This window comes from Mirounga angustirostris, unplaced genomic scaffold (assembly GCF_029215605.1).
Source record: "Mirounga angustirostris isolate CCGP_5_RB_7025 unplaced genomic scaffold, mMirAng1.0.hap1 SCAF_15, whole genome shotgun sequence".
Taxonomy (NCBI): Eukaryota; Metazoa; Chordata; class Mammalia; order Carnivora; family Phocidae; genus Mirounga; species Mirounga angustirostris.
In genome coordinates this window covers 23,068,445-23,091,324 of record NW_026991723.1, presented here as the reverse complement: position 1 = coordinate 23,091,324, position 22,880 = coordinate 23,068,445, and the positions used below count along the sequence as shown (strand labels likewise).

The window sequence follows — 22,880 nt, the reverse complement described above, 5'->3', positions numbered from 1 at the left end:
TTAAAATAAAATAAAAATAGATCTGAGTAACAGGAGAAAATGTACTAAGGAAATAGTGACCTAACTCCCATTTATTTTGTTCACGTTAGTAAGCCTGGGATAAGTATCTGTGGAATCAGTGAATGATTTCCAGGTAGTGCTGGGGCTGAATTTCTTGTGGCCTCAGTACTCTCAATTGTGAGTAGACTCAATTGTGAGACGTGAGATTTAATCCAACAGTAATCAGATACTTACGGAAAGGCATTTCTAGAAAAGGCAGAGAGACAAGATTTTGCCAGACAGGAAGGATTGAAGGGGATTAGATGGGGCCCACTTGTACTGGAGCCTGGTTTTTTTTTGTTTTGTTTTTTGGGTTTTTTTAATGGAATAGTTGATGCAATATCATTAGTTTCAGGTATACAACTCGATACTATGCTGTGCTCACCACAACTACAGCTACCATCTGTCACCAGATAACACCATTACAATACCATGGACTCTACTTCCTATGCTGTACTGGAGCTTTTTACATGTTGGTTACCTGATAAGCCATCAGTTCTACCTTGGAGAGTGAGGAAAGGACGACAAGGCCTTGGTAGATAGGCGAGAAGTGGAAAATGAATGACGAGGAGTTGAAAAATAAAGAGGGGACATATACACTGGAAGGATGGGGGGATGAGGCAAAAGGACAGAATGTCAGACTATACTATTCCTGATGCCAGAAGTATTCCCAGTAATAAGCTCTACAGAGGAGTGGTAACTGCACTGGATTGGCCATAAGGGACCCTAAAATGAGATTATGTAGGAACTGGCAGGCTGTGTTATTGGCTGGTTTATCCACATAGATGTTAGAGCCTCCAGGACCTCCTCACTTCTTCAGGTTCCCTGCCGTTGGCCCCATCCCACCTATTGTCCCTCTCAGGGCCTCCACAGCATCAAAATCTGCATTCTTTCTGTGACCCTAACATTCAGATACTGTATGGTCAATGATAACCCTGGACAAGAAGGTACAACTGTGGTAGTGAAAGAGGTCGTCGACATCTGGTTTTTTGTTTTAGCACTGAACAGTCATGAGTCTGTCCAGAAGACTACCTCAGGTGCTCTCTAGGACACTCACCCCGTTTTTGAGTCCCAGTCTCAAATGGAGTTGCCTTCCCCCCAAAACCCTATTGTAAGTGTGCGTACGTGTGCAGTCGTGGCTGAAAAAAAGCATTCCATGGAGTTCCATGAGAAGCACCCAAATATCTGTACCCTGGTACGCAGTCGAGAACTCACCTCTGGCTCATAAGTTGCACATCTTCTGGAGAAGATCTACCATGGCTCCACTAAGGCCAGTGAATATGAGAGGTGGCACCTCCATCCTGTCCATACTGAAAGCAATATCTGACATATTGCCATCAAGCATGGATGGAAGGAAGGCACCAAGATCGCCAAAGGGGATGCCATGCCCGACAGCCTGCAGATATTGTTTGAGTACTCAAGGAACAGCCCCATGCCTTTTTGGTATAAGGCATCAGTAGGCTGTGCCGTGCTCCCATTGGCCTCAAAGTGGTGGTGCTTAGGTCAGACTGAGGAAGAAGGGGAGCAGGACAGGGTCAAGATAAGGGGATGAGTAGACATAAGTCTTTGTTCCACCAGCAAGGTCACTCTTTCAACTTTTCATTTCTTCAAAGGTGTCTTACCCTGGAAGGTGGTAGCTGCCTGGTCAACATTCCTGCCACTAACAGCTAAGTGATGCTTTTGTTCTGCATTTGTTCTGCACAAAACGTCATCAGTCGGGCAGCCTGAAGAAAGGCCCAGGGAAGGGGAGCGCTTCCAGTGGGACACCTCAATGTCAAGTTTAACGTGACTCACATGACAGATTCTTAAGCAGCATCTATGCTGTTCTTCGACCCTACCCCAACCGCCCAAGGTCAACTGGGACGACACCCTCCCCCAAACACTCCCATTCAGAGTTCACCCACCTGTGGGATCCTCTGATCACTGACTTCTACATAATGATTAAGCTACTGTGTAGTAACAGTGAAGTAAAAACAGTGGCTTAATCATTATTTTCTGAAAACTATACCTGTGTTTGATCCTAGAACACTTGCTCTAAAGGGTATAAAACATTCAATGAGGGCAAAGGTGTGAGCTACTATACATTTTCAGTAAGGCTAAGCCAAAGGGCAGGAGACAGAGCCCATCTCCTCAAACTTCATCAGGAATTGGGCTTTGGGGGTCTTGGGGGGCACATGATATCTATTTCTCAAGAGCTCCGGGAGACTAGTCACCTTTTAGAAGCCAAAGGAAGCAATCAGTAACAGCTGAACTGAGTTACCTGAAACCCATGCCCCCAGTACAGTACACAGAAAAGACATTGCTATTATTAGAGAAACATTTATTGGAGAGAATCAATATTCTTCACAAGGGATTATTTTGGGGTGGGAAATATCCCCCCCTGGAAATTCTGGAGAAGGGTTTTCGGTCTAAAGAGTAGAGTCAGATCTCTGAACACAGTGCCTTGGGCAGTGGTGAGTGGCCGGAGGCCCCCGGCCAGCTTGATGCCTGCAGGTGGCGTGTGGGTGGGGTGCAGGCTCCCTGTGGGGCGTGGATAGGGGATACTTGTTATGCAGTCGCTGGTCCTTAAATGCCACAGCTTTCTGTGGCTGTCTGTCCTTGTCTCTGATCTGTCTAATACTTCCAGGATGGCCTTGGCCAGCAAAGACAGCTTGTTGGTGGCAGGACTTGGTATTTGTCACCTTACAGGAGGGAGCCCTGTAGTTGAAAGGATACCCCTGGACAGGCTGTGCCTGGGCCTGCACTTGTGCTTCCTGCTGAGTTTTCCCATACTTGGTTGGGGAGGGAATGGGCTGTTGAGGGCAGGTGCTATCTATTGCATGCCAACGCCCCACTTTCTCTTTTAGGAACTCCCCAACGTCTGTCATGGATTTCTGAGCTTTGGTTGTCCCAGTAAAGGCAGTTCTACCTTTAAGTAGGCCTCTGCTTTCCACAGATGATAGAGGGCTGCGCTTCTCCTGGGAGTTTTCTTGCCTCTTGCATTTTATCCCTGGATTAAGCCATTGCAAAAAATGCTTCATTTTTTTTCTGAAAGGGCTTTCAGAAGGAGGCTGACCCTTCTGGGAAAGGCTTTCAGGAGGCGGCTGACCCTTCTGTGATAGGGTCTGGGAAGGCTTGCTTCCCAGCTTTTCCTTCAGTAGCACGTCCTGAGTAGGGAACCTCTTCTTCAATGCCACATCCTCAGTAGGGAAACTGTTCCTTTTAAGTTGGGATGTCCCCAGTCCTGCATCCCCTCCACCAAGCTCTTGTGCCTTGGAGCCCGGAGGGCTCATGGTCACCGCAGCTGGTGGGAGATTCTTATTCTGGCACTTCCTTAAGACATGCCTAGGGACCCAAGGCTTCTGCTGTTGTTCCATACCAATTCCTGTGTCCTCTGGATGGACATGCAGCACCTGAGAAGCTCCCATGTCCCCACTGGAGACACCCTGGGCATGAGTCAGTGAGGCCTTGTAAGTCAAACTCTCTGAGGCAGGGGGCAGGCCAGTGCGTTGGGCTTGGGCCCGGCTACGCTCTCTTTTTTCCAGTTTAATCTTTAACTCACACAACAGTTGTTCTTTAAGGCTTGAGGATTTAGGATCTTGGGGAATTGATAGGTTTGGTGGGGGGCTTTTAATGGGGATGGTAGTTTTGACTTTATTATCATTCACCTTTATGATTTGGGAGCTTACTGGCGTGCTGGTTGTCAAGGTATTAGATTGTGATTGATGAGCATCAAGTTGCTTGGCCCTGAATATCTCCCTGGACACTGTGGGCACAATGACAGGTTCTAGATTCTTCTCTTTGCCCTGTTGCATTCCTCCTCTACCTCTAGAATTTGCACTCTTATCCTTTGGCTCATGTCTGGCCCCAGCTTGCCTTGCAGGCAGCTTTGGGGGCCATCTGTTGCCTCTGGTGTCATGTTTGTTGGGTGTAAGAGTCTGTGTGCCATCCTTAATCTTCTGAACATCCTCTACAAACTCATGGTTGAAAGCAGAGGGTGATTGCCTCGGAATTCTCTGTTCTTCCTTGCCCACAGTTGAGGCGGCAGGGAGAGGATGATCCAGGATGGGGGCTGAATTTGCTGTTCCCACTTTGTCTCCATGGAGAGATTTAGAGCTGCCTCTAAGGGAGTTGAAGCCCCCCGGTTTGGAATTTACCTCAGAAATCAGGTTGGTTGAGGAGGAAAAGCTAGAATGGGATGTGTCCTTTATCAGTTTAAAGAGCTCTATGGATTCAAGGACCCTGGGGGGAAGGCCCCACGTCATCCTCATATGAAACTTTTTAATATGGGCTTCCAGCATCTGTTGTGCACTAGATTTAATAAAGGGAAGCTCCTGGAAGGTATTCAGGGAGTAGTCCTGAACCTCTGATGGTGGCAAACTTCTCTGTTTTATTTCAGTGTGGGAGTTCTCAGAAAGAAGCGATGTCTGCTTCATACTATGCCATGAATTGTGCACAGTCCCGGGGAGCTGACCCTCATTGATTTCCTCAAACTTTTTGCTCAAATGTATTTTCAAGACATTTTCAAGTTGTCTCTGACCTAAAGTCTCCACAGACACTGTTGAGTTTTTCTCTGATGGGCTCCTAAGTTCTTTTTCAGAATCATACCCCATAACATTACCTGAAGAGCTCTCTGGGTCACTCAACAGATAATCTTTTGGGCCATTCTCTGGGTTGGGTCCCTGATCCTTCTCCAGGTCATCGTTGTCCTTCTCCAGGTCATCATCCTCTAGCTGAATCATTTCTGAGTCCCCCTCAGAGCTTTCAGATTCGCTCAATTTACTCTCACTCTTAGAGATCCATGTGCGTCCATGATAGCGCTGCAAGTTAGGGGTCTCTGAAAAAATACTTGGACTCATCAGTGATAGAGACTTACAGATCCTGCGGCACAGGCCCCACCGGTGTTGGATGAGCCTCTTTCGAAGGTGACGCTCTAGTTTTGTTCGAAGCTCATCAGTGAGAGGAAACTGCCCAGGAAGGATAGAGATTGCAACACGGGCCTGGGAGGCCCGGTGATTAAGAGAAGGGTTAGGAGCTGAAGGACAGAAGTCCTCCTGGGATCTTTGGACAACAGCGGGTAAACCCCACACAGTTTCCTGTTCCTTCTGCAACATGTTCCATTCCAGCTGTTGCATTTCAGTTGACAGGAGACATTCTGATTCCTTCTCAGGTCTGTGAAAACACACTCCACAGACCTTAATCTGGGTTAGAGGACCAGATGGCAGGATTGGGAGTGGGGACTGAAGGTGGGCCTGGGGCTGGACCTGAGGGATAGGTAGGGGCTGGGGTTGGGGCTGGTTCTCAGGCAAGCACAGAGGAAGAGGATGGGGAACTACTGGGGATTCCTGCTCTGTGGAGGCATTCGAGATTCTGTTAAAAATGAAGATGGAAGAATAACTATCCAAGACATGGGCAGCAGAGAACAAGGACTCACTATGCAGAGTTGGGAGACCCCAGAAGAGCTGGATAGGGGTTTGCTGTAAATGGCCCTCCTTTAAGGTGGTTGTAGGATATGGGGGCTGCCGATGTACATACAGCTCCCTTGATTGGTCTTTGCTGCTCCAGAAAGGAAGGGGGACTGCCAAGTCATGTTTATCAGCAGTTGTTTGTTTTGGAACAGAACCCTTTTTCCTTTCCTTCCACATCCAGAAGTCACTCCTCTTTTGGACTTGTTTCTCTAGGAGTGCCAGGACATCAGGGCTGAGAAGTGAGAGGTTAGCAGGCTCCACAAGCTTGGCTGCAGGGTCTCCCCTGGAAGAAGCCTCTGAAGAATGGAGGGCCAGCAACTCGTGATGGACATTATATGGAGCCAAATTTGAAGGGAGGAAGTCTTTGGCATGAGTTTGCCACCAAGGGAAGTCTAAAATTGACAATCTGGGAGCATTAATGCCCATGATTGTCGGGACATAAGTAGGCAACCCACCAGAGCTATCTGGAGATGAGATCTCTGGAACAGGCGTCATTGAGATGGAAATCGATTTAGATTGAGTCATAGTTAAACTGCAGTCTGGCGGTGGTGAACCAGACAGGGTTGGTGGTGCATTAGGACAAGCAAAGGTCTCAGTATTTAGAGACAAAGTGGCCTCTGGATGGACAGCAGGATCCACTGTCTGAGCATCATTTGGTGGGATTGGAGGAAAGGCAAGGGACTGGGGTGGGAAATTGTCCTTTGGGAATTCGGAATCCAAGGGAGGAAAAGACTCTGGTGGCAAAGAATCACCCGGTGGTGAGGGTGGAAAAAAGTCAGCCAAGGGGGTCACTGGGTTAGGTGAGAAGATGGAGGCAGGTGGTGGGGAAGGCTCAGGCAGAGAAGCTGATATTAGGTCTCCTGGAGGGCCTGCTGAGGAGTCAGGGGAGAGAGTGAACGATGAGGAAGTCACAGAGGCTGTGGAAGCCAAGGGAGTAGCATCTTCCAGGGCCTCTGGGAACAGCAGCCGATTGATCTCAGCAGTTGTCCTATTACACACCTCACAGGAGGGGTCTGGACATAGCAGTTGACGAAAGTGGATGGTATCATGATGCCGGCCTAGGGGGCTGCAGGAGACAGGAGGTACAAAGCTGCAGCCAGGACCAGGACAAGGGAAGGAGGACATGCTGGCCTGGCAAGAGGGAGGGGCCACCTGAAGCCTGCTGACCCCTCCCAATGCCCCCCCCTTTATGACTTCACAACGTACTCAGTAGCCTTCACCCCAATACCTGTTCCTATGGCTACCCCCTCCCATGGCTATAGCAGGCTGCACTGAATCCTACAATTGCATAAAACGTCCTCTAAGAGGGATCAGGATAAAAGGGGAAAGACTGGTCACCTTCTTAAAACAGACATCAGCTTCCGGACTTCCTCATCTTCTCTCTGGGAGCATCTGTAGTCTGGGAAACCGGGAGAATGGGATATATGTAGTGAAAGTAGAAACATAGGCATTAATACAGGAGTCCCCTTCTGGGACACCCATGGGATATTAGACTCTGAAAGCCCCAATAATCAATAGATGAGGTCAAATGGTCAATGATGTGATCCTGGTTAGTATTCTTGCTTCATGGATAAAGTACTTTCATGTAAATTATCTCATGTGATACTCAGACCACCTCTGTGAAGCACAGAGGTCAGTGGTTACCTCAGGGAAGGGTCCTGAGTATCCATGATGTCACAAGTCTTTCACAAAGTCGGTCCTGAGTATCCATGATGTCACAAGTCTTTCACAAAGTCAGGAGACAGAAGTTCTGACTCTTGACATCTCACACAGCCACCTTCTGGGCAACACCCACTGCCCAGATCCATCACTGCTTCATGCTCAGGAAGAGAGTCAGAGCAGGGAATCTAAGGGTCTCAGGTTCTGACTGCTCTGAGGCCTCTGTTTTCTAAGAGGGACTGTGTCTAGCAGCTGGACTCCTCAGAGGTCATGGGCCTGAGCCCTCATGGAAGGGACAGGAAGGGTCACCCTTGGAGAGCTCAGGTAGAATAGGCAGAATCTTACCTTTCAGAGTCCCACCTTTCCTCCTCCTCTTGGCTCTGCCCTGACGCTAGAACAAAAATAAAAGAATGGGGGGGGGGGTTGGGACTCATCCGTCACTCTTAAAATGGAGACATTCTTTATCCAAGAATAGTACGACTTTATTTCAATTAATAGAACTTTGTGTTCCTTGCTTTTATCGATTTTTAAAGGTGATAAAATGTTTTCAATATTTCTTCAAAAAATTTAAAGGAGGATTTTATCTGGGAGGTCCACACTTGAGAGTCTCAGTCAGAAGTCCTTTGTTCAATGAGGACATAGAAAATGAAGTCTGGGCGCGCCTGGGTAGCACAGTCAGTTAGGCGTCAGCCTTTGGCTCAGGTCATCATCTCAAGGGTCCTGGGATCGAGTCCCATGTCAGGCTCCCTGCTCAGCGAGTCTGCTTGTCCCTCTCCCACTGCCTTTCCCCCTGCCTATGCTCTCTCTTGGGATGCCTGGGTGGCTCGGTCGGTTAAGCGTCTGCGTTCGGCTCAGGTCATGCTCCCAGGGTCCTGGGATCGAACCCCACATTGGGCTCCCTGCTCAGCGGGGAGTCTGCTTCTCCCTCTCCCTCAGCCCCTCCGCCTGGCTTGTGCTCGCTCTCACACTCTCCAATAAATAAAATCTTAAAGAAAAAAAAAAGAAAGAAAGAATATGAAGTCCAACAGTCACATCTGTGCTCCCTCAGGTAGGACCCTGTATCCTAGGACGTAGTTCAGACCCCAGTCTCTTCCCAGAGGCTCAGCACCATTCTCCTGATCAGCCCAACATGAAGGCTTGATCGAGTGATGCCTGACATGGGAATGTGACTTATGATCAAATGCTGGGAAACATTCTCGTACAGATTCCATACTCTCTAAATAAGGACTACAGAATCCCTGTGTTTGGGATTTTACCCAAGACCTGCCACCACATCCAGATAGCCTGTGAGTTTGAAGTAGAAACCTTAGTCCTTCCTTAACCCTTAGCCCTTCCAGACCTCCTGTCCTAGAGAAGCGAATGTCTCTTCTCTTAGACTTCCCATTTTAGGTGTTTCTCTGACCCTACCAAACTCATTTTAAATTTTGGGATTAGGAGCTCAGTCAAGTTAAGCATCTGCCGTCAGCTCAGGTCATGATTCCAGGGTCCTGGGGATCAAGCCCCACATCAGGCTCTGTGCTCCACAGGGAGCCTTCTTCTCCCTCTCCCTCTGCTCCTTCTCCCCAACTTGGGCTCTGTCTTATTTATCAAATATATAAATAAAATCTTTAAAGTAAATAAGATTTGGGATTAGAAATGGAAACCATAATAATCTGTGTTGAGGGCTCCTTACCTTTTGGGTGGGTTTGGTTTTCCAAGTTGGAAATGGAAGCATCAGGTAGCACAGGAACAGAAGAAGCAATCCCAACCCACACAGGAAGGTGAAGTTGGGGTCAATCTCCAACCATGTTGAGCTGAAGCTCAGACATGGTTCAGTATAGGTATTCAGAAATGAGAGAACATTCCAATTTTTGAACTCCATTGTCTGAATCGCAAGGCTGCCTGTAGGCAACTGAGCTCTTAAGTGTGCAGACGCTGAATATATATCCTCCCCAAGCTCACATCACAGAACACGTAAGAGTCACAAAGGGTTTCGGGGGGTGGGGTGAATTGAAGAGGGTGTGTCCACAACCCCTCCCCGCCCACCACTAACCCAGAAGACCCCTCCACCTCTCCTAGGTCCTTCAGGTCTCTCTGCCCTACCCTGCCATCCTATTTCCTATGGCTATATTCCTCTATGCTACCTTAATGAAATTTTCTGCTTGTTCCATCTATAGCCCGTATATTACCTGGGTCCCCCTTTACTGTCTGGAGACCTTGACTTGGGTCTTACCAGTTCCACTGCCTTGAAAGTTTGCAAAACTACCTGGAATTTTTGCTTGTACCCTGACATTTACACTCAGGATCACATATGTCCTCAAATCCATCTTTCCTATAGAATGTGTTTGCCTGGGGCACCTGGGTGGCTCAGTCGGTTAAGTGTCTGCCTTCGGCTCAGGTCATGATCCCAGGGTCCAGGGATGGAGCCCCACATCGGGCTCCCTGCTCAGCGGGGAGCCTGCTTCTCCCTCTCCCTCTGCCTGCAGCGCCCCTGCTTGTGCTCTCTCTGTCAAATAAATAAAATCTTTTTAAAAAATGTTTTTGCCTCACATGAGCCCAGATACAGACCTTAAAGTTCTTTCACACTTATTTAGTTTTGTCCATGTTGCATAGCACATTTCAGTTTTTGTTTTATTCAGCCTTTAGTATCTTCAGTCAGAGAGGCTGACTCAATCAAAATCAATAATGCATTATTCAATATTCCCAAAACTAAAATCAGTCAAAAATAAATGTAAATCATTAAACCTTCAAATGGTCTTCGACGTAAGTCTGTAGCACTTACTTTCCTGAAGTTAATGAAGCTAAACTGCATAAAAATCTTGGGGACATGCTACACACACACACACACACACACACACACACACAGAGACACACCCTTTGACAAAACAATCCAGTGTTTTTCAAATTGAAGAATAAAGTGTTTTCTCCTTTTATTTCACTCTTCCATAAAATTTTGACCCCAGTTCTTACTCTACCTAAAATACAGGCTATCTGTGTTCTGTACATCAGTTCCCTATGAGGTGTACAAATCTCTTCTCAGTGAGTTGCGGCACTGTAACAGAAGTACCATAGACTGGGTGGTTTAAACAACACATATTTTTTTCATAGTTCTGGAGGATAAGAAGTCCAAGATCAAGGCACAGAGGAGATTCAGTGTCTGTTGAGCCCTACTTCTTGGCTCACAGGCAGGTCCCTACAACCTCATGTGGCAGAAAAAGTGGGTGAGAGGTTTCTGGCGTCTCTTTTCTAAGGGTACTAATCTCATTTATGAGAGCCCCACCCTCATGACCTAATCACCTCCCAACGTCCCCATCTCCTCATACCATCACACTGGGATTAGGGTTTCAACATATGAATTTGGGGAGGAGCACAAACAGTTCATAAACTCCCCAAAGGCCGGGATAGGTTACAGTGCGCTAAGCCAGTGATCCCCTCAGGCCTCTGGTGGCCGAGGGTAGCCTTGAAGAGCCTCATCTGATTGCCCTTGTGGGCCTTGTATATCTTTCCCTGAGAGTGCCTTGCCATGAAAAAGGGTTGAGAAGCCCCACCCTATATGATCATCCCCACATATGTTTCAACCTGTGACATTTTTCCAGGCTCCTTTTGTCAGGTTTAAATAATCCCAATATTTCCCTCCACTCTTCCTACGTCTTCTTTTCTAAACTCTTTATCTTCATGACAGCTCTCCTCTGAATGGCCTCCTAACTCCTCATGTCTTTCTTAAACTGCGATGCCCTTTATTTGACACCCCTGGCCTAGCACTGTTAACTCATCGTCTGTGAAAGGGTAGGACAGCCTTCACCCTGGCCCAGCAGAGTCTCCTTTCAATTATGCAGGAACAGGTTGCCTGCCCGGAAGATCAAATCTGCCGAGAGCACCACTTCCTCCTCATCCTGACATGCAGTCCCAGCCACATTTTCCTTTAATATTTTCTTTTGGAAGCCAAGAGACACAAACATCTGTAAGTCCTGGTCTCTGTCCTTAAGGGCCTCATGGTGCTGTTCTAGGGAAAAGCCCTCTGCAGGCCGAGAGTTACACGTGTACACAGGACAGGTGTCCTGCTGCATTTGTGAATTGCCAGGTGATCTCTGGAACACAGGAGCAAAGTGACAGGTACTATGGGTCGCAAATGCTCAAACACATCATGCCCCTTAGAAAAGGCAACTCTGCATGTCCAACCTCTCCAGTTTTCTGACACAAAGTAATGATTCTTTGAGAAGATAGTCAAAGAACGTCCTTTCTCTTTTAAAAGGGCGTATGTTGACTAGATATCCTTATGCACATTTATGTGCCTTGAATTAAAAGTTTTTTCAGAACCTGGTAGAAGTTCCTTCAAAATTTAAAGGAACAAGATATTAAAGGTATATATATATAATCTCACCAAAAATAACCTCCACGGATATTCAGTAGGGGAGGTTCACAGCACTTACCTTCTCTACACTAAAATCAAGTGTAAATGATTTGCTAACTTTTAAAGAAGTTTACTGGGAGCAACCGCACAATCACCCCATGATGTGAGCAGGACAGGTATTATAGTGTCCCTATTATGAAAGAACAAAACTGAAGCTCGGAGAGGGTAAGTGACTTCTCTAGATCACTCAGTTGTAAGTAGCAGAGCACTGACAATGAAATCCCCAATGTTCTCAACACCTCTATTTTAAACAATAAGTGATTTCTTAAAAAGTCACCCTACTCCTAAAATTAAAGCAGCTGTGTGGCTAAAAATATCCACTTTGTCCATTAACTGCTGGCAAGTTTGTGAAGAAAAGTTAAGTTCTTTTTGTTATTCTGTCACCCCTTTAGGTACCTTTTCCTTTTCATGCTTGGCACCAATGTCTTTACAGGTTTTCTCTACTGCCCTCTGAAAACCTGCTTTCAAGAGCCATATTACGAATGACTCTCAGTAAGGTGTAAGTGAATAACGATAGTTTAAAATGCCATCCTTCTCAGGAATACATCTCACACAATCTACATACATCTAACCCCTAAGCCTTATAATAAAGCTTTCACATGAGCAACTCAGGCAGCCATCCGGAGGGGGCAGAGATGGCTTTTGGTGGAGTGAGATCTTTTCACAGCCCCAGCTGACCTGTGTCACCACCTAAGTCTGGTCCTGGATTTTATACTGCACTTGGTCGTACTGTCTCCAAGGAGGAGTATTTTCCAAAAGCTCTAGTAGAATAATACTCTTCTATTTGAAGAGACTCCATATAGGTAAGTCTAGATACGCCATTGGTTCAAGATTCTCATATGTCCTCCATTTTCTAGGGACAGTCCTCAATGCTCTCTCATTCCCATCCTCATCACTGTCCCTGGGATAAGCCACATGGGGACAGCTATTTTCAGGATAACAAAAGACCTGAAGAACGGATTCTGGGGCAAAAATCCTTTTTAAACTATACTGAAAACAGTAGCGAGCTGTGAGATGTCTCTCATTCATTCACACACCGAACTTACTGAACTCTACTATGTAGTATTTCTAGTAGAAATAACAAAACAAGGTATTGCCTCAGCCCCTGAGCAGGTCATAGTTTAGTGAGACCTGCAAACAACTACAATAAAGTGATATGAACTGTAAAGGAAGTAGGAACAAGAACACAATGAAAACACAGATTAAGGAGTAATTAATTCTTCTGCCAGGAAGGAGAAGAGAGAAGGGTCAGGGAAAAATTTATAGCTGGTGCCAACTGAGATGAGCTTTGTGAGGTATTCAGGACTCCTTCCTCTTCCTCTCCCTCTTCTCCTTCCTTCTCCTCCTCCTCTTCTTCTTTCTGTAGACTTTATTTTTTAGAGTAGTTTTAGATTCACAGCAAAACTCGGCAGAAAGTACAGAGTTCCCATATGTCCCTCTGCCTCCCTACCACACACACAACCTCTCCCACTCTCAATGTCCAGAACCAGCATGGGGCATTTATTACAGTCTGTGGACCTACAATGACACACATCATTCTCACTCAAAGTCATAGTTTACATTAGAGTTCACTCTTGGCGTTTTACATTCTATGGGTTTGAACAAACATATAATGACATGGATCCTCCATTATAGTATCATACAGTGTAGTTTCACTACCCTGAAAATCCTCCATGCTCTGCCTGTTTATCCCATCCTGCCCCATCATCCCTGGCAACCACTGATCTTTTTCCTGTCTTCAGAGTTTTTTTCCAGAATGTCATCTAGTTGGAATCCTACGGTGTGTAGCCTTTTTCAGATTTGCTTCTTTCACTTCATGATATGCATTTAAGGCTCCTCCATGTCTTCTCATGACTTAATGGCTCATTCCTTTTTAGCACTGGATAATATCCATTGTCTGGATGTACCACAGTTGATTTATCCATTCACCTATTGAAGGACATCTTGGCTGCTTCCCAGTTTTGGCAACTATGAATAACGCTCCTATACGTTTTCTTTTTTTTAGACCACTTTATTGAGACTTAATTCGCATACCATATAATTCATCCATTAAAAGTGTGCAATTCAGTGGCTTTTAGTGTATTCACAGTGTGGTGCATTCATCACCACAATCAACTTTAGGACATTTTGATTATTCTAAAAAGAAACTCTTCCCCATAGACTTCATTCACCCTTCAGTCTTCTCATTCCTCCTGCCCCCACCCTAGGTTACCACTAATCTACTTTGTCTACTGACTTGTCGATTCTGGATATTTCATATGAGTGGAATCATACAATATATGGCCTTTTGTATCTGCCTTCTTTCACTTAGCATACTGTCTCAGGGTTCGTCCATGTTGTAACATGTATCGATACTTCCTTCTTTTTATGGCAACTCATATTCCCTTATATAGATACACCATGTTGTATTTATACATTGATCAGTTGAATATTTGGGTTGTTTCTACTCTTTGGCTTTTATGAATAAGTCTGCTATTTCTGTACATGCTTTGGTGTGGATGTATGTTTTCATCTCTTGCTTATTCATTTTTATAGTAACTAAAGTCATACTTTGTCTAAGCATGTTGCTTTCTGAGATTTGCTTAGTAAAACCGTATTAGATTCCCTACGAAATGAGATCTCTGGGGTCTCAGTGCAACTCTTATCAAATGTCTGGGTGCATCAATTTGCCCTCCTGCCAACGCTTGCAAAATTAGCCCTTGAATCAGCAGGAATGATGGTGATGCGTAATGTTTCAGAATAATGAACACCTTATGTTCTCAAGGTTCTATTCTTAGAAAGTCAGAAAAGGGTGTGGGAAGAGTAAGTGCGATCCAGCCAGAGGGAACATGAGCGAACCTAGAACATATATAAAAATACATGTCTGGTCACGCTAAAGCACGGTAGGTGCCTGAGGATGAGAGTAGCAAAAAATTGTGCTGAAAAAGTAGAAGGGGAATCAACGGTGGAAGCCTTTGAGTGACAGTTTAAGGAAACTTGAACTTTGTACTGAGGGCAGTGGGAAGCTTCATAACCAGAAGAACGGCATACTCTGTTTCAGAAAGATGACTGGCAAAAGAGAAACTAGTTGAGAGTTCATGAAGAAATATGCCAGTTAATCACTGTATCACATAAGACCCCCCCCCTGCAGATGAGAGCAAACCAGATGAATTCTGGCTTGCTTAATTTTAATTTATTGGCTTATATTTCTCTGCAATATAGGAGTAGATCCGGGTTCTGACTCACTATCCCTTGGTTCTGCTTTCTCAGTGTTGACACATTCCCAAGCCGCTTCTCTTGTGGTCCCATGATGGCATCCAGCCAGGAAAAAATAGAGAATTGTTGCCCCAGTGTTCTCAACTAAAGTCCCAATATTCAGGTGAATGGCACCAGCTCAGGTCATAAGAACACTCCTGAGATAACTACCGGGAACTGGAGAATACTACTGGCCTGGTCTTAGCCAGTGCTACTCAAAGTGTGGTCCATGGACCAGCACTTGTTTCCACATGCTTGTTACCACCTGCAACAAGGGTAGACACTGAGGATGACAGACACTTCTATTACAATCTGCCAGAGTAATTGAGTCTAATAATTAAAACTGAGGCTTGTATTTTGTTTATCTTTGTTTTTTGTGTCATTTTTTTCAGTGATTCATTTGCACTGCGTTTTGTGCAAGTATCAGCCCACGGTGGATGGGGGAGTGGGAGAGGAAGCAAACTGGTCCTTCACCACAGAAAGTCTGAGAAACTAATGTACATGCTCCACTGTGGAGTCTGGGAGTGAGTCAGCATTCTGGAAGCACACTGGGAGACTTTGGGAAGATCTTTCCCTCATGCCATGAGAGGGGGCAAAGATAAATGTCCACTATAATCATGAGACTTAATTTGGAGAAGGAGAAGGAAGGATACTGCCAGACTTACTTCAGCTCTTTCATTTTCTCATGCTTTCTTCCACATTGACCTGCCCTTACTCAGAGTCCCTAGTAAGAATTTACTCTGCATAAGCTCTGGATATGGCCATTTTTATAGGCTAAACATTACATACACATTCACCTACCCTCCCCATTGGAACTTGGATGACTAGAATCAAAGCATCTGAATGGCTCTCCTAACCCATTAAGAGAAAAACAACTTTGAGCAAGACTAGCACAAGGTAATTACTAAGCTGAGCCGAATTCCTTTGCCATGCTCTCGGCACTGAGGTATGGAAACTCCAGAGCCCTAAGAGGTCTAAAGGAAAAAAAAAAAATGTTCAAGACAAATTTCAGCGATCTCAGTTTCTCATTAAAAATACATTTTGGAAAACTCTTTTAGGTTAACTTGCTAGGGCAGTTGTATGGCAAGAAAAAGTGTGCAGCAATTTGGCAAATTGCAGCTTTCATCTCTCTTTTAAAATAAAATGGGGGCACCTGGGTGGCTCAGTCGGTTAAGCGGCTGCCTTCAGCTCAGGTCATGATCCCGGAGTCCCGGGATCGAGTCCTGCATCGGGCTCCCTGCTCTGTGGGGAGCCTGCTTCTTCCTCTGACCCTCCCCCCTCATGTACTCTCTCTCTCTCTCATTCTCGCTCTCTCAAATAAATAAATAAATCTTAAAAAAATAAAATAAAATAAAATAAAATGGAAACAATAAAAGCACAATTAAAAATAAAATTAAATCGGAGGGGTAGACGAACCATGAGAGACGATGGACTCTGAAAAACAAACAGGGTTCTAGAGGGGAGGGGGGTGGGAGGATGGGTTAGCCTGGTGGTGGGTATTGAGGAGGGCACGTTCTGCATGGAGCACTGGGTGTTGTGCACAAACAATGAATCATGGAACACTTCATCTAAAACTAATGATGTAATGTATGGGGATTAACATAAGAATAAAATAAATAAATAAATAAAAATAAAATAAAAAAAAACATAATCTGAAAGAGAATTTTGATTCTTTTTCTAATTAAAGCTCTGCAATTAAAGTTTTGCTGGAGAGCAACCCGTGTTCTTCATCTCCCTGTCCACAAAGGGCTAATACAGGTCCAGCATTTGAGATGTCTGCTACACTTAGAGCAGGAAATGGCTTTGGAGAACCTTCTAGTCTGGCTTTCTCATTTTACAAATTGGAAACTGAGGTCATGGCAGGTTTACTTCTTCTCTCCTTAGTCCTCTCTTTCATTCGTGTGTGTGCATGTGTGTATGTGAGTGTATGGATGTATGTGTATTTTCTCTCAGAAGGCTTGGAAACTTGGAGTCTGCACAGTTTTAACATAATTCAGACACTCAATATGGGACTTCTATCTTTCCAGGGTCCTAACTCACCTTCTAGTATGAAGGTGGGGGGTTCAGTAAGAACCAAATTTTATCCTGTGCTGCCTCAAAATGTGCAATTTTTGCCTAAGTGAACTTTACAAACATTAGGAAGTTTTTTGGTGAAAATCTAATGGAAATCTAGTGCATGCCTTCCTACCATCTGCAATAAAATAAACTGAATGTAATGTTCCTTCATGGCCCAAGCTTAGTCTAATAAAAAGTTGTGGTACTCCAGAGGAGCAGGTGTATTCCAGGATATAGACACAGAGGCACACTGGCCCCAGAAGCTACCATCATTAAAAAAAAAAAAAATCCATCACTTAGAATTTCGTGGATTACTTTTTTTTCATATAAACGTAGTGGTTGTTTATGAACTACATACACAGTGCAAAACCAACCTATGACAGAATGACCTTTAGCAGGGCACAGGACTACCCTTAAGGGTTAATGCAGTTTAGGTCAGACCTGGGGGGTGGGGGGTGAGGGAGGGAACCGTAAGGAGGAAATGGAACAGAACTCATGTCTGGCGGGTCCTTAATATGTGCCCCAAACTTTCACTCATTTCATTTCTTAACTATCCTGTGAGGGAAGAAATATTTTTCTCATTTTACAGATAACAGAACTGAGGCCCTGAAAGACTAAATAATTTGCCCCAGTCCACAGAGCAAAAAGCTAAAAAGTGAGGCTATGACCCAAGCTTGCTGTGGATCCAGACCTGAATCTTCCCTCCACACCATGCTGTCCGAGACAACAGAGTCCCTGGGCCTTGGTCCTTGATGCTTCTCCGTTATCATCCCAACGGTTATGTTCTGTGATAGAACAAACCAGCCTAAAACTTCCTGGCTTAAAACAATGGCCATTTTATTTGCTCACAATTCTGTAATCTGGGCTGGGCTCAGCCAGGTGACTCTTCTGTTGACCTTGCCACTCTATGGATTCATCCAGCTGTCGGTCAGCAGGGGCCTGGGCTTGGCTGGGCACCGAAGAGCTGGGCTTTTCTCCCATGGCCTCTCCACAAAGTGCCAGCAGAGTAACAGAATCCTTATAAAGCAGATAGGGGTTCAGAGCCCAGAAGCAGAACTTCTTAAGTCTTCCCATATAGACACAAGAAGGCGTACAGCATCACTCCACCATTTCTAGTCAGTCAGAATGAGTCACGGGCCCTATTCCAGTTCAAAGAGCGAGGACTACACAAGGGCAAATACAGGGAGATGTGATCGCTGGGGGACAGCAGTGTAACGGGTCACCACCAACACTAAAGTTTCCTGTGTTTTCTGTTCCTTATACTTTTATGTCCAGTTTTTCTCTCTTCTCCTGTAAGTTTATCCACTTTTTCCTACCAGTTCTCGGTTTCCCTGCATTGTAACTGGCCTTCCTTAGTCCGCTGCAGAGGATTCCTTTCCTTCACATCTGGGAACTGACTGGTCACATCATGTCAACTCTGTTCTACAGGTCGTCCATCTTTGCAGCTCAGGTGTTGTATTGTCGGAGAGTCCTTTGCTTTTTGGTTGCTGTTTTGCTTTGCTTTTGCACCGGGCCCCAAAGCTGGAAGAATAGTTTAAAGGAAAAGAAGACATCCCTGAATCGAGAAGCAACTTAAGTGGATACACTCCAATGCTTTGCCCTTATAAATAAAATCTAGAACTCGTGACCTTTAGTTTTACCTGCAAGAAGGCAATATGTCCGGTTCAATGGGCAAGTCAACAAATCGATGTTTACCATGTTTTACATGCCTTAAATTTCAAATCTCAGCCATCATTCACCAGGGCAGAGAAAGAAGAGAGGGCTGCAGGAATCAGATAATTCCCAGCATTACAATTCTGGTTCCCAGCAGGTTGCTTCTTACCTATGGCTAAGATGAGATCAGATTACATTTCCATTGAATCATTCAACCTGTCTGATCACTGCTTTCTGCTGTCAGGAGAGATTCAAGAGTACCAAGAATTAACCAGAGCCAGGAGAACAGGCTGTTCAGATACTACCAGCATGAGAAGGGCAAAGGAAATGAGAAAAAGAAATTTTAAAACACCCCAGGTGAAGATCCTTGCAGAAGGGATCACGGGTTTCCATTTGAAGTCCTGGGGAATTAAAATGAAAGTTAAAAGTTGAAATGTGAATTACCCTTCAAGAGCTTCTAAATCCTTTCACTGACAATGTTTATCATCGTTTCTTTTATTCTGCTCCCTGAGGCCAGCCTTTGGATCCCTGATTGTTGGATTACACCTAGACCAGACATTTAGGTGCAAAAATGAAGGGAATTAAATTCAATTTGGCTATTTATACATCTAAATTGCTCAAGTTAAGGGGGCAATGGAGATAACATGTCTTCATTATTATTTTAGATTAATTCATTGACTCAAATCTGATCTGTGCTCTATAGTCACAAACATCAAAAGTTGATTGAAAATGTGCATAAAGTCATACAGAATGAATTATACATGAATTCATTATAACCCTCACAATGATTTACACAAAATCCAATTAACATTCTATGAAACTTCTGGAGAATCTGACTAGATTCTGATGTTCTCAGGAAGAAAAATAAGTTTATCACTGAAAGTCTTGAAGAAAGCATATGAGATGGGACTAGCCACACTACATATTTAGATATAAGGCCGTATCGTATCATTAAAGTAATTTACTACTGAAAGAAACAATGTATAGACACAGAACACAGACCAGAGTTAGTCCGGAAATTGATCTGGATCCATGTAAGAATTTGCTAGAAAATAAAAATGACATCACCAAAAAGGAACTTGTACAGGAGTAACTGAGTAGGAATTTAAGGAAAATAAAATTAGTCTAGATGCATCGCTCCTAGTGTACAACAAAATAAGCCCCAGATACACCAAAAAGTTAAATATTTAAAAATATCTTTTTCCAAATGCCCAAGCAAGGTGTTAGACCTGTGAATTTAAGACCCAGGATGAGGGGTGCCAGGGTGGCTCAGGTCACAATCCCGGGGTCATGAGCATCTTGCCTTCAGCTCAGGTCATGATCCCAGGGTCCTGGGATCGAGCCCCGCATCGGGCTCCCTGCTCAGTGGGGAGCCTGCTTCTCCCTCTCCCTCTGCTCTCTCTCTTTCAGAGGAATCAATCAATCAATCAATCAATCAATCAATATCTCAAACAAAACAAAACAAAAACCAAACCAGGATGACTTTCTAAGCTTAAAATCCTTTTAAGAAATCATAAAGCAGAAGACCCAACTACTAAGATTCATAAAATTTAAAACTTCTATTTGTTAGGGGGGGAGAAAAAGAACAAACAACTACTTTTTAAAAAGCACACTGGGAAGATTACATTCGGGAAATCTGGCAAAAAGTTAGCATCTTTAGAAAAGGCATGATTTTACTACTATAACAGGAGAGAACATTTTCATATTTATTATTTGTTGGTGAATATTTTCTGTCATGGCCTTTGTTCAAGGCAGCAGAATTAATCTCCTTAAAATGCCATTTCCTGGGGCGCCTGGGTGGCTCAGTCTGTTAAGCATCTGCCTTTGGCTCAGGTCATGGGATCCCAGGGTCCTGGGATCGAGTCCCGCATCGGGCTCCCTGCTCAGCGGGGAGCCTGCTTCTCCCTCTCCCTCTGCCGCTCCTCCTGCTTGTTCCCTCTCTCTCTCTCTCTGTCAAACAAATAAAATCTTTATTAAAAAAAAACCAAACATTTCCTTATGACATTTCCTTGTGACAAGAGTATAGCAATTCTGTCGCTTACCATTCTCTGACCTCAGCCATTTTAGTACATATATACTTGACATATCCCTATACCATCTGCACACAATATTTATTTAATAATTTTCTTTAAATCAACTCTGTTTCACTTAAATGAACTTTGTTCTAGCCAATAATTTCTGTGACATCATTGTTAGATGTTAAAATTTAAATCAGTAAACCTTGAGCAAAGCAAATGATCCGACCCTCCACAATGTGGGTGAGCCTCATCCAATCTGGTGAAGGACTTGAGAGAAAAGACTGAGGTCCTCCAAAGAAGGAATTCTGCCTCCGGACTGCCGTAGGATTCAAGATTGCAACATCAGCTCCTGCTACAATTTCCAGCCCGATCACCTGCCCCGCAAATTTTGAACTTGCCAACTTCCACACTCACAAGAGCCGACTCCTTAAAAAAATGCCCACCCTTACCCCTTTGTGTGTGTGTGTCTGTGTGTGTGTGTGTGTGTGTGTGTACATCTCCTATCCTATTGGTTCTGTTTCTCTGGAGAACCCTAATACCCTTACCAGCCTTCGGGAGCACTGACTTCCCAAATCGCATTCAAATGTCTTGGCCTAGATGCCCATGCTTACCTCAATCTAGCTCTTCCTTCTGATTCCATGTTCATTTCATGTGACTTCCCAGTGTGTACTCCGCGTTACTCCAGCTGGTCACCTCACATTGTTATCTGTGCTCCGCATTCTGCCGAGAATGCCTCGCTTTGCCTGCCAGCCCTTCCCTGTTCCTGCCTTTGGGGCCTGGATACATTTCCACATGAGGAGCTGAGGAAGAAATAAAAGGCGGAATGAGATCCTCGCACCTAGAAATATGCAAAACCAGCTTTGGCAAGGAAGGTTTCATCTCGTGTGCCAATTCTGACCAATTGGTGGCAGTTACTTGGAACGTTTTAGGAAGGATTCGGAGGCTGTGTCTGTCAGAAAGCATGCGGGGATCTATTAGTGATGTCTGACAGTAGAAGGGCCAGGGTGGTAATAAACTTCCTACATAACTGCCACTTCTGGCTTGGTTATTAAAGGAAACCGGCCAAGAGTATTTTCCTGGGCCCTTTCCAATTGCCTATACAAACAAGGTATTAGATCTATAAATTTTTTTTTACAAAAACTAATCTACATTTACATATGTAGAGAAAGTCAACAGGAGCATTGAAACAAAGGAAGGAGTACAGAGAACAGGCTACATTTGCCTCCCAAACATCTCCTTTTCCACAGAGTACCAAATGTTAAGACAGAATATGCCTGCTGGGGCGAGTGCTTTTGGGAAGACAAACAAGCCAAGATGTCAGTTTAGCAATTCCTTGACCATGCTGCCCAGCACCTGGACACTGGGACCTCCTCATAAATGCCTTTGCCCCAGTTCTCTTGCGGCAGCAAAAGTTGCACTGGTCCCTCCCCCACATCCCTGCCTTCCCACCCACCCCTGAATTGCTGAAATGAGAACAGGAGCAACCCTGTTCAGCACACCAAGATCAGAGTAATGGATACAGATCTTCCTGAAAGTCAAACCAAAACTGTCCTAGTAGAAAATCACGCTCCGCCTGGTTTTCAGTGGCTCTTTCCCATAGTCTTTAAGGTTGGGGTGGGCGGAGCATGATTATTTATGCAGCTGCATTAGGTTACTTTCATTCATTCTGGACTTGAGCACTTCTTTCCAACAGGACAGTGTGATAGGCACTAAAGATACAAAGAGAAATCGTATTTGGTCTCTGCTTTCAGGGAGCTCCTAGCATAAATGATAGTCAAAGAATATTCAGAAACATTATCTTAGACCAAGGTCAGCAAACTTTTTCTGTCAGATAATAAATGTTTTCAGCACTGCAGGTCATGTGTTCTCTGTTGCGACTGCTCAACTGTGCTCAGTTGTAATACAAAAACAGTCATAGACAGTACTTAAATAGATCGTCATGGCTATGTTCCAATAAAAATTTGTCTACAGAAAAAGGCTGCTGGCCAGATTTGGCCTTTAGTTTGCTAATCACTGCCTCAGACTTATTGGGCAAATTAGGACCTGAGATGAACATCTCTCAAAGCAAAAGGTAAAAAAAAAAAAAAAAGTGGCTCCGCTTTTGGTTAGTGTGGTTGCTTGAGTAATCAGAACCTTATTCCTTGATGGTGATTTTTAAAAATTTATTAAAACTCCAAATAAGATCTATGGCATCTCCTGTGAATATGTGAGGAAATAAAGCAATTACGTTTAATAACAGAATGGCTTTATTCAGTTACAAATATTTTTAATTCAAGATTTGCCATAGTCGTAATTCATTTAATGAGGTACAATTGCCAAACATGAAAATGGTGTTGTAGAAATCCACAGGGCAGAGTGGAGAAAGCCTTTCTTCCTTCCATCTGT

At 44.5% G+C, this 22,880-nt stretch overlaps 1 protein-coding gene and 1 long non-coding RNA gene across 4 annotated transcripts in view; both read right to left on the bottom strand.

The window, feature by feature from the left end:
- Nucleotides 1-2,371: 2,371 nt before the first annotated feature.
- Nucleotides 2,372-11,352, bottom strand: LOC135362713 (spermatogenesis-associated protein 31D4-like). 2 transcript variants are annotated; one of them, XM_064579450.1, is made up of 4 exons: nt 8,818-11,352; nt 7,492-7,536; nt 6,825-6,895; nt 2,372-6,576 (listed from the first exon to the last, which is right to left on the bottom strand). In XM_064579450.1, the coding sequence occupies exons 1-4, from the start codon at nt 9,004-9,006 to the stop codon at nt 2,448-2,450; spliced, it is 4,434 nt and encodes a 1,477-aa protein (XP_064435520.1). In that variant the 5' UTR covers nt 9,007-11,352; the 3' UTR covers nt 2,372-2,447. The 2 variants fall into 2 exon arrangements, with proteins under 2 accessions (XP_064435520.1, XP_064435519.1); XM_064579449.1 differs by lacking the exon at nt 8,818-11,352 and having other exon boundaries at nt 2,372-6,552; nt 6,825-6,885; nt 7,491-8,710.
- Nucleotides 11,353-17,539: 6,187 nt separating this feature from the next.
- Nucleotides 17,540-22,880, bottom strand: part of LOC129045738 (uncharacterized) — a 171,330-nt gene continuing 165,989 nt past the window's right edge. Inside the window, exons 6-8 of one of the 2 annotated variants that reach the window (XR_010407714.1) lie at nt 21,107-21,295; nt 18,465-18,878; nt 17,540-18,345 (exon numbers count right to left, since the gene is read on the bottom strand). This is a non-coding gene — a long non-coding RNA (uncharacterized LOC129045738). The remainder of the gene's footprint in view (nt 18,346-18,464; nt 18,879-21,106; nt 21,296-22,880) is intronic. The other variant, XR_010407713.1, reaches the window with a different exon arrangement.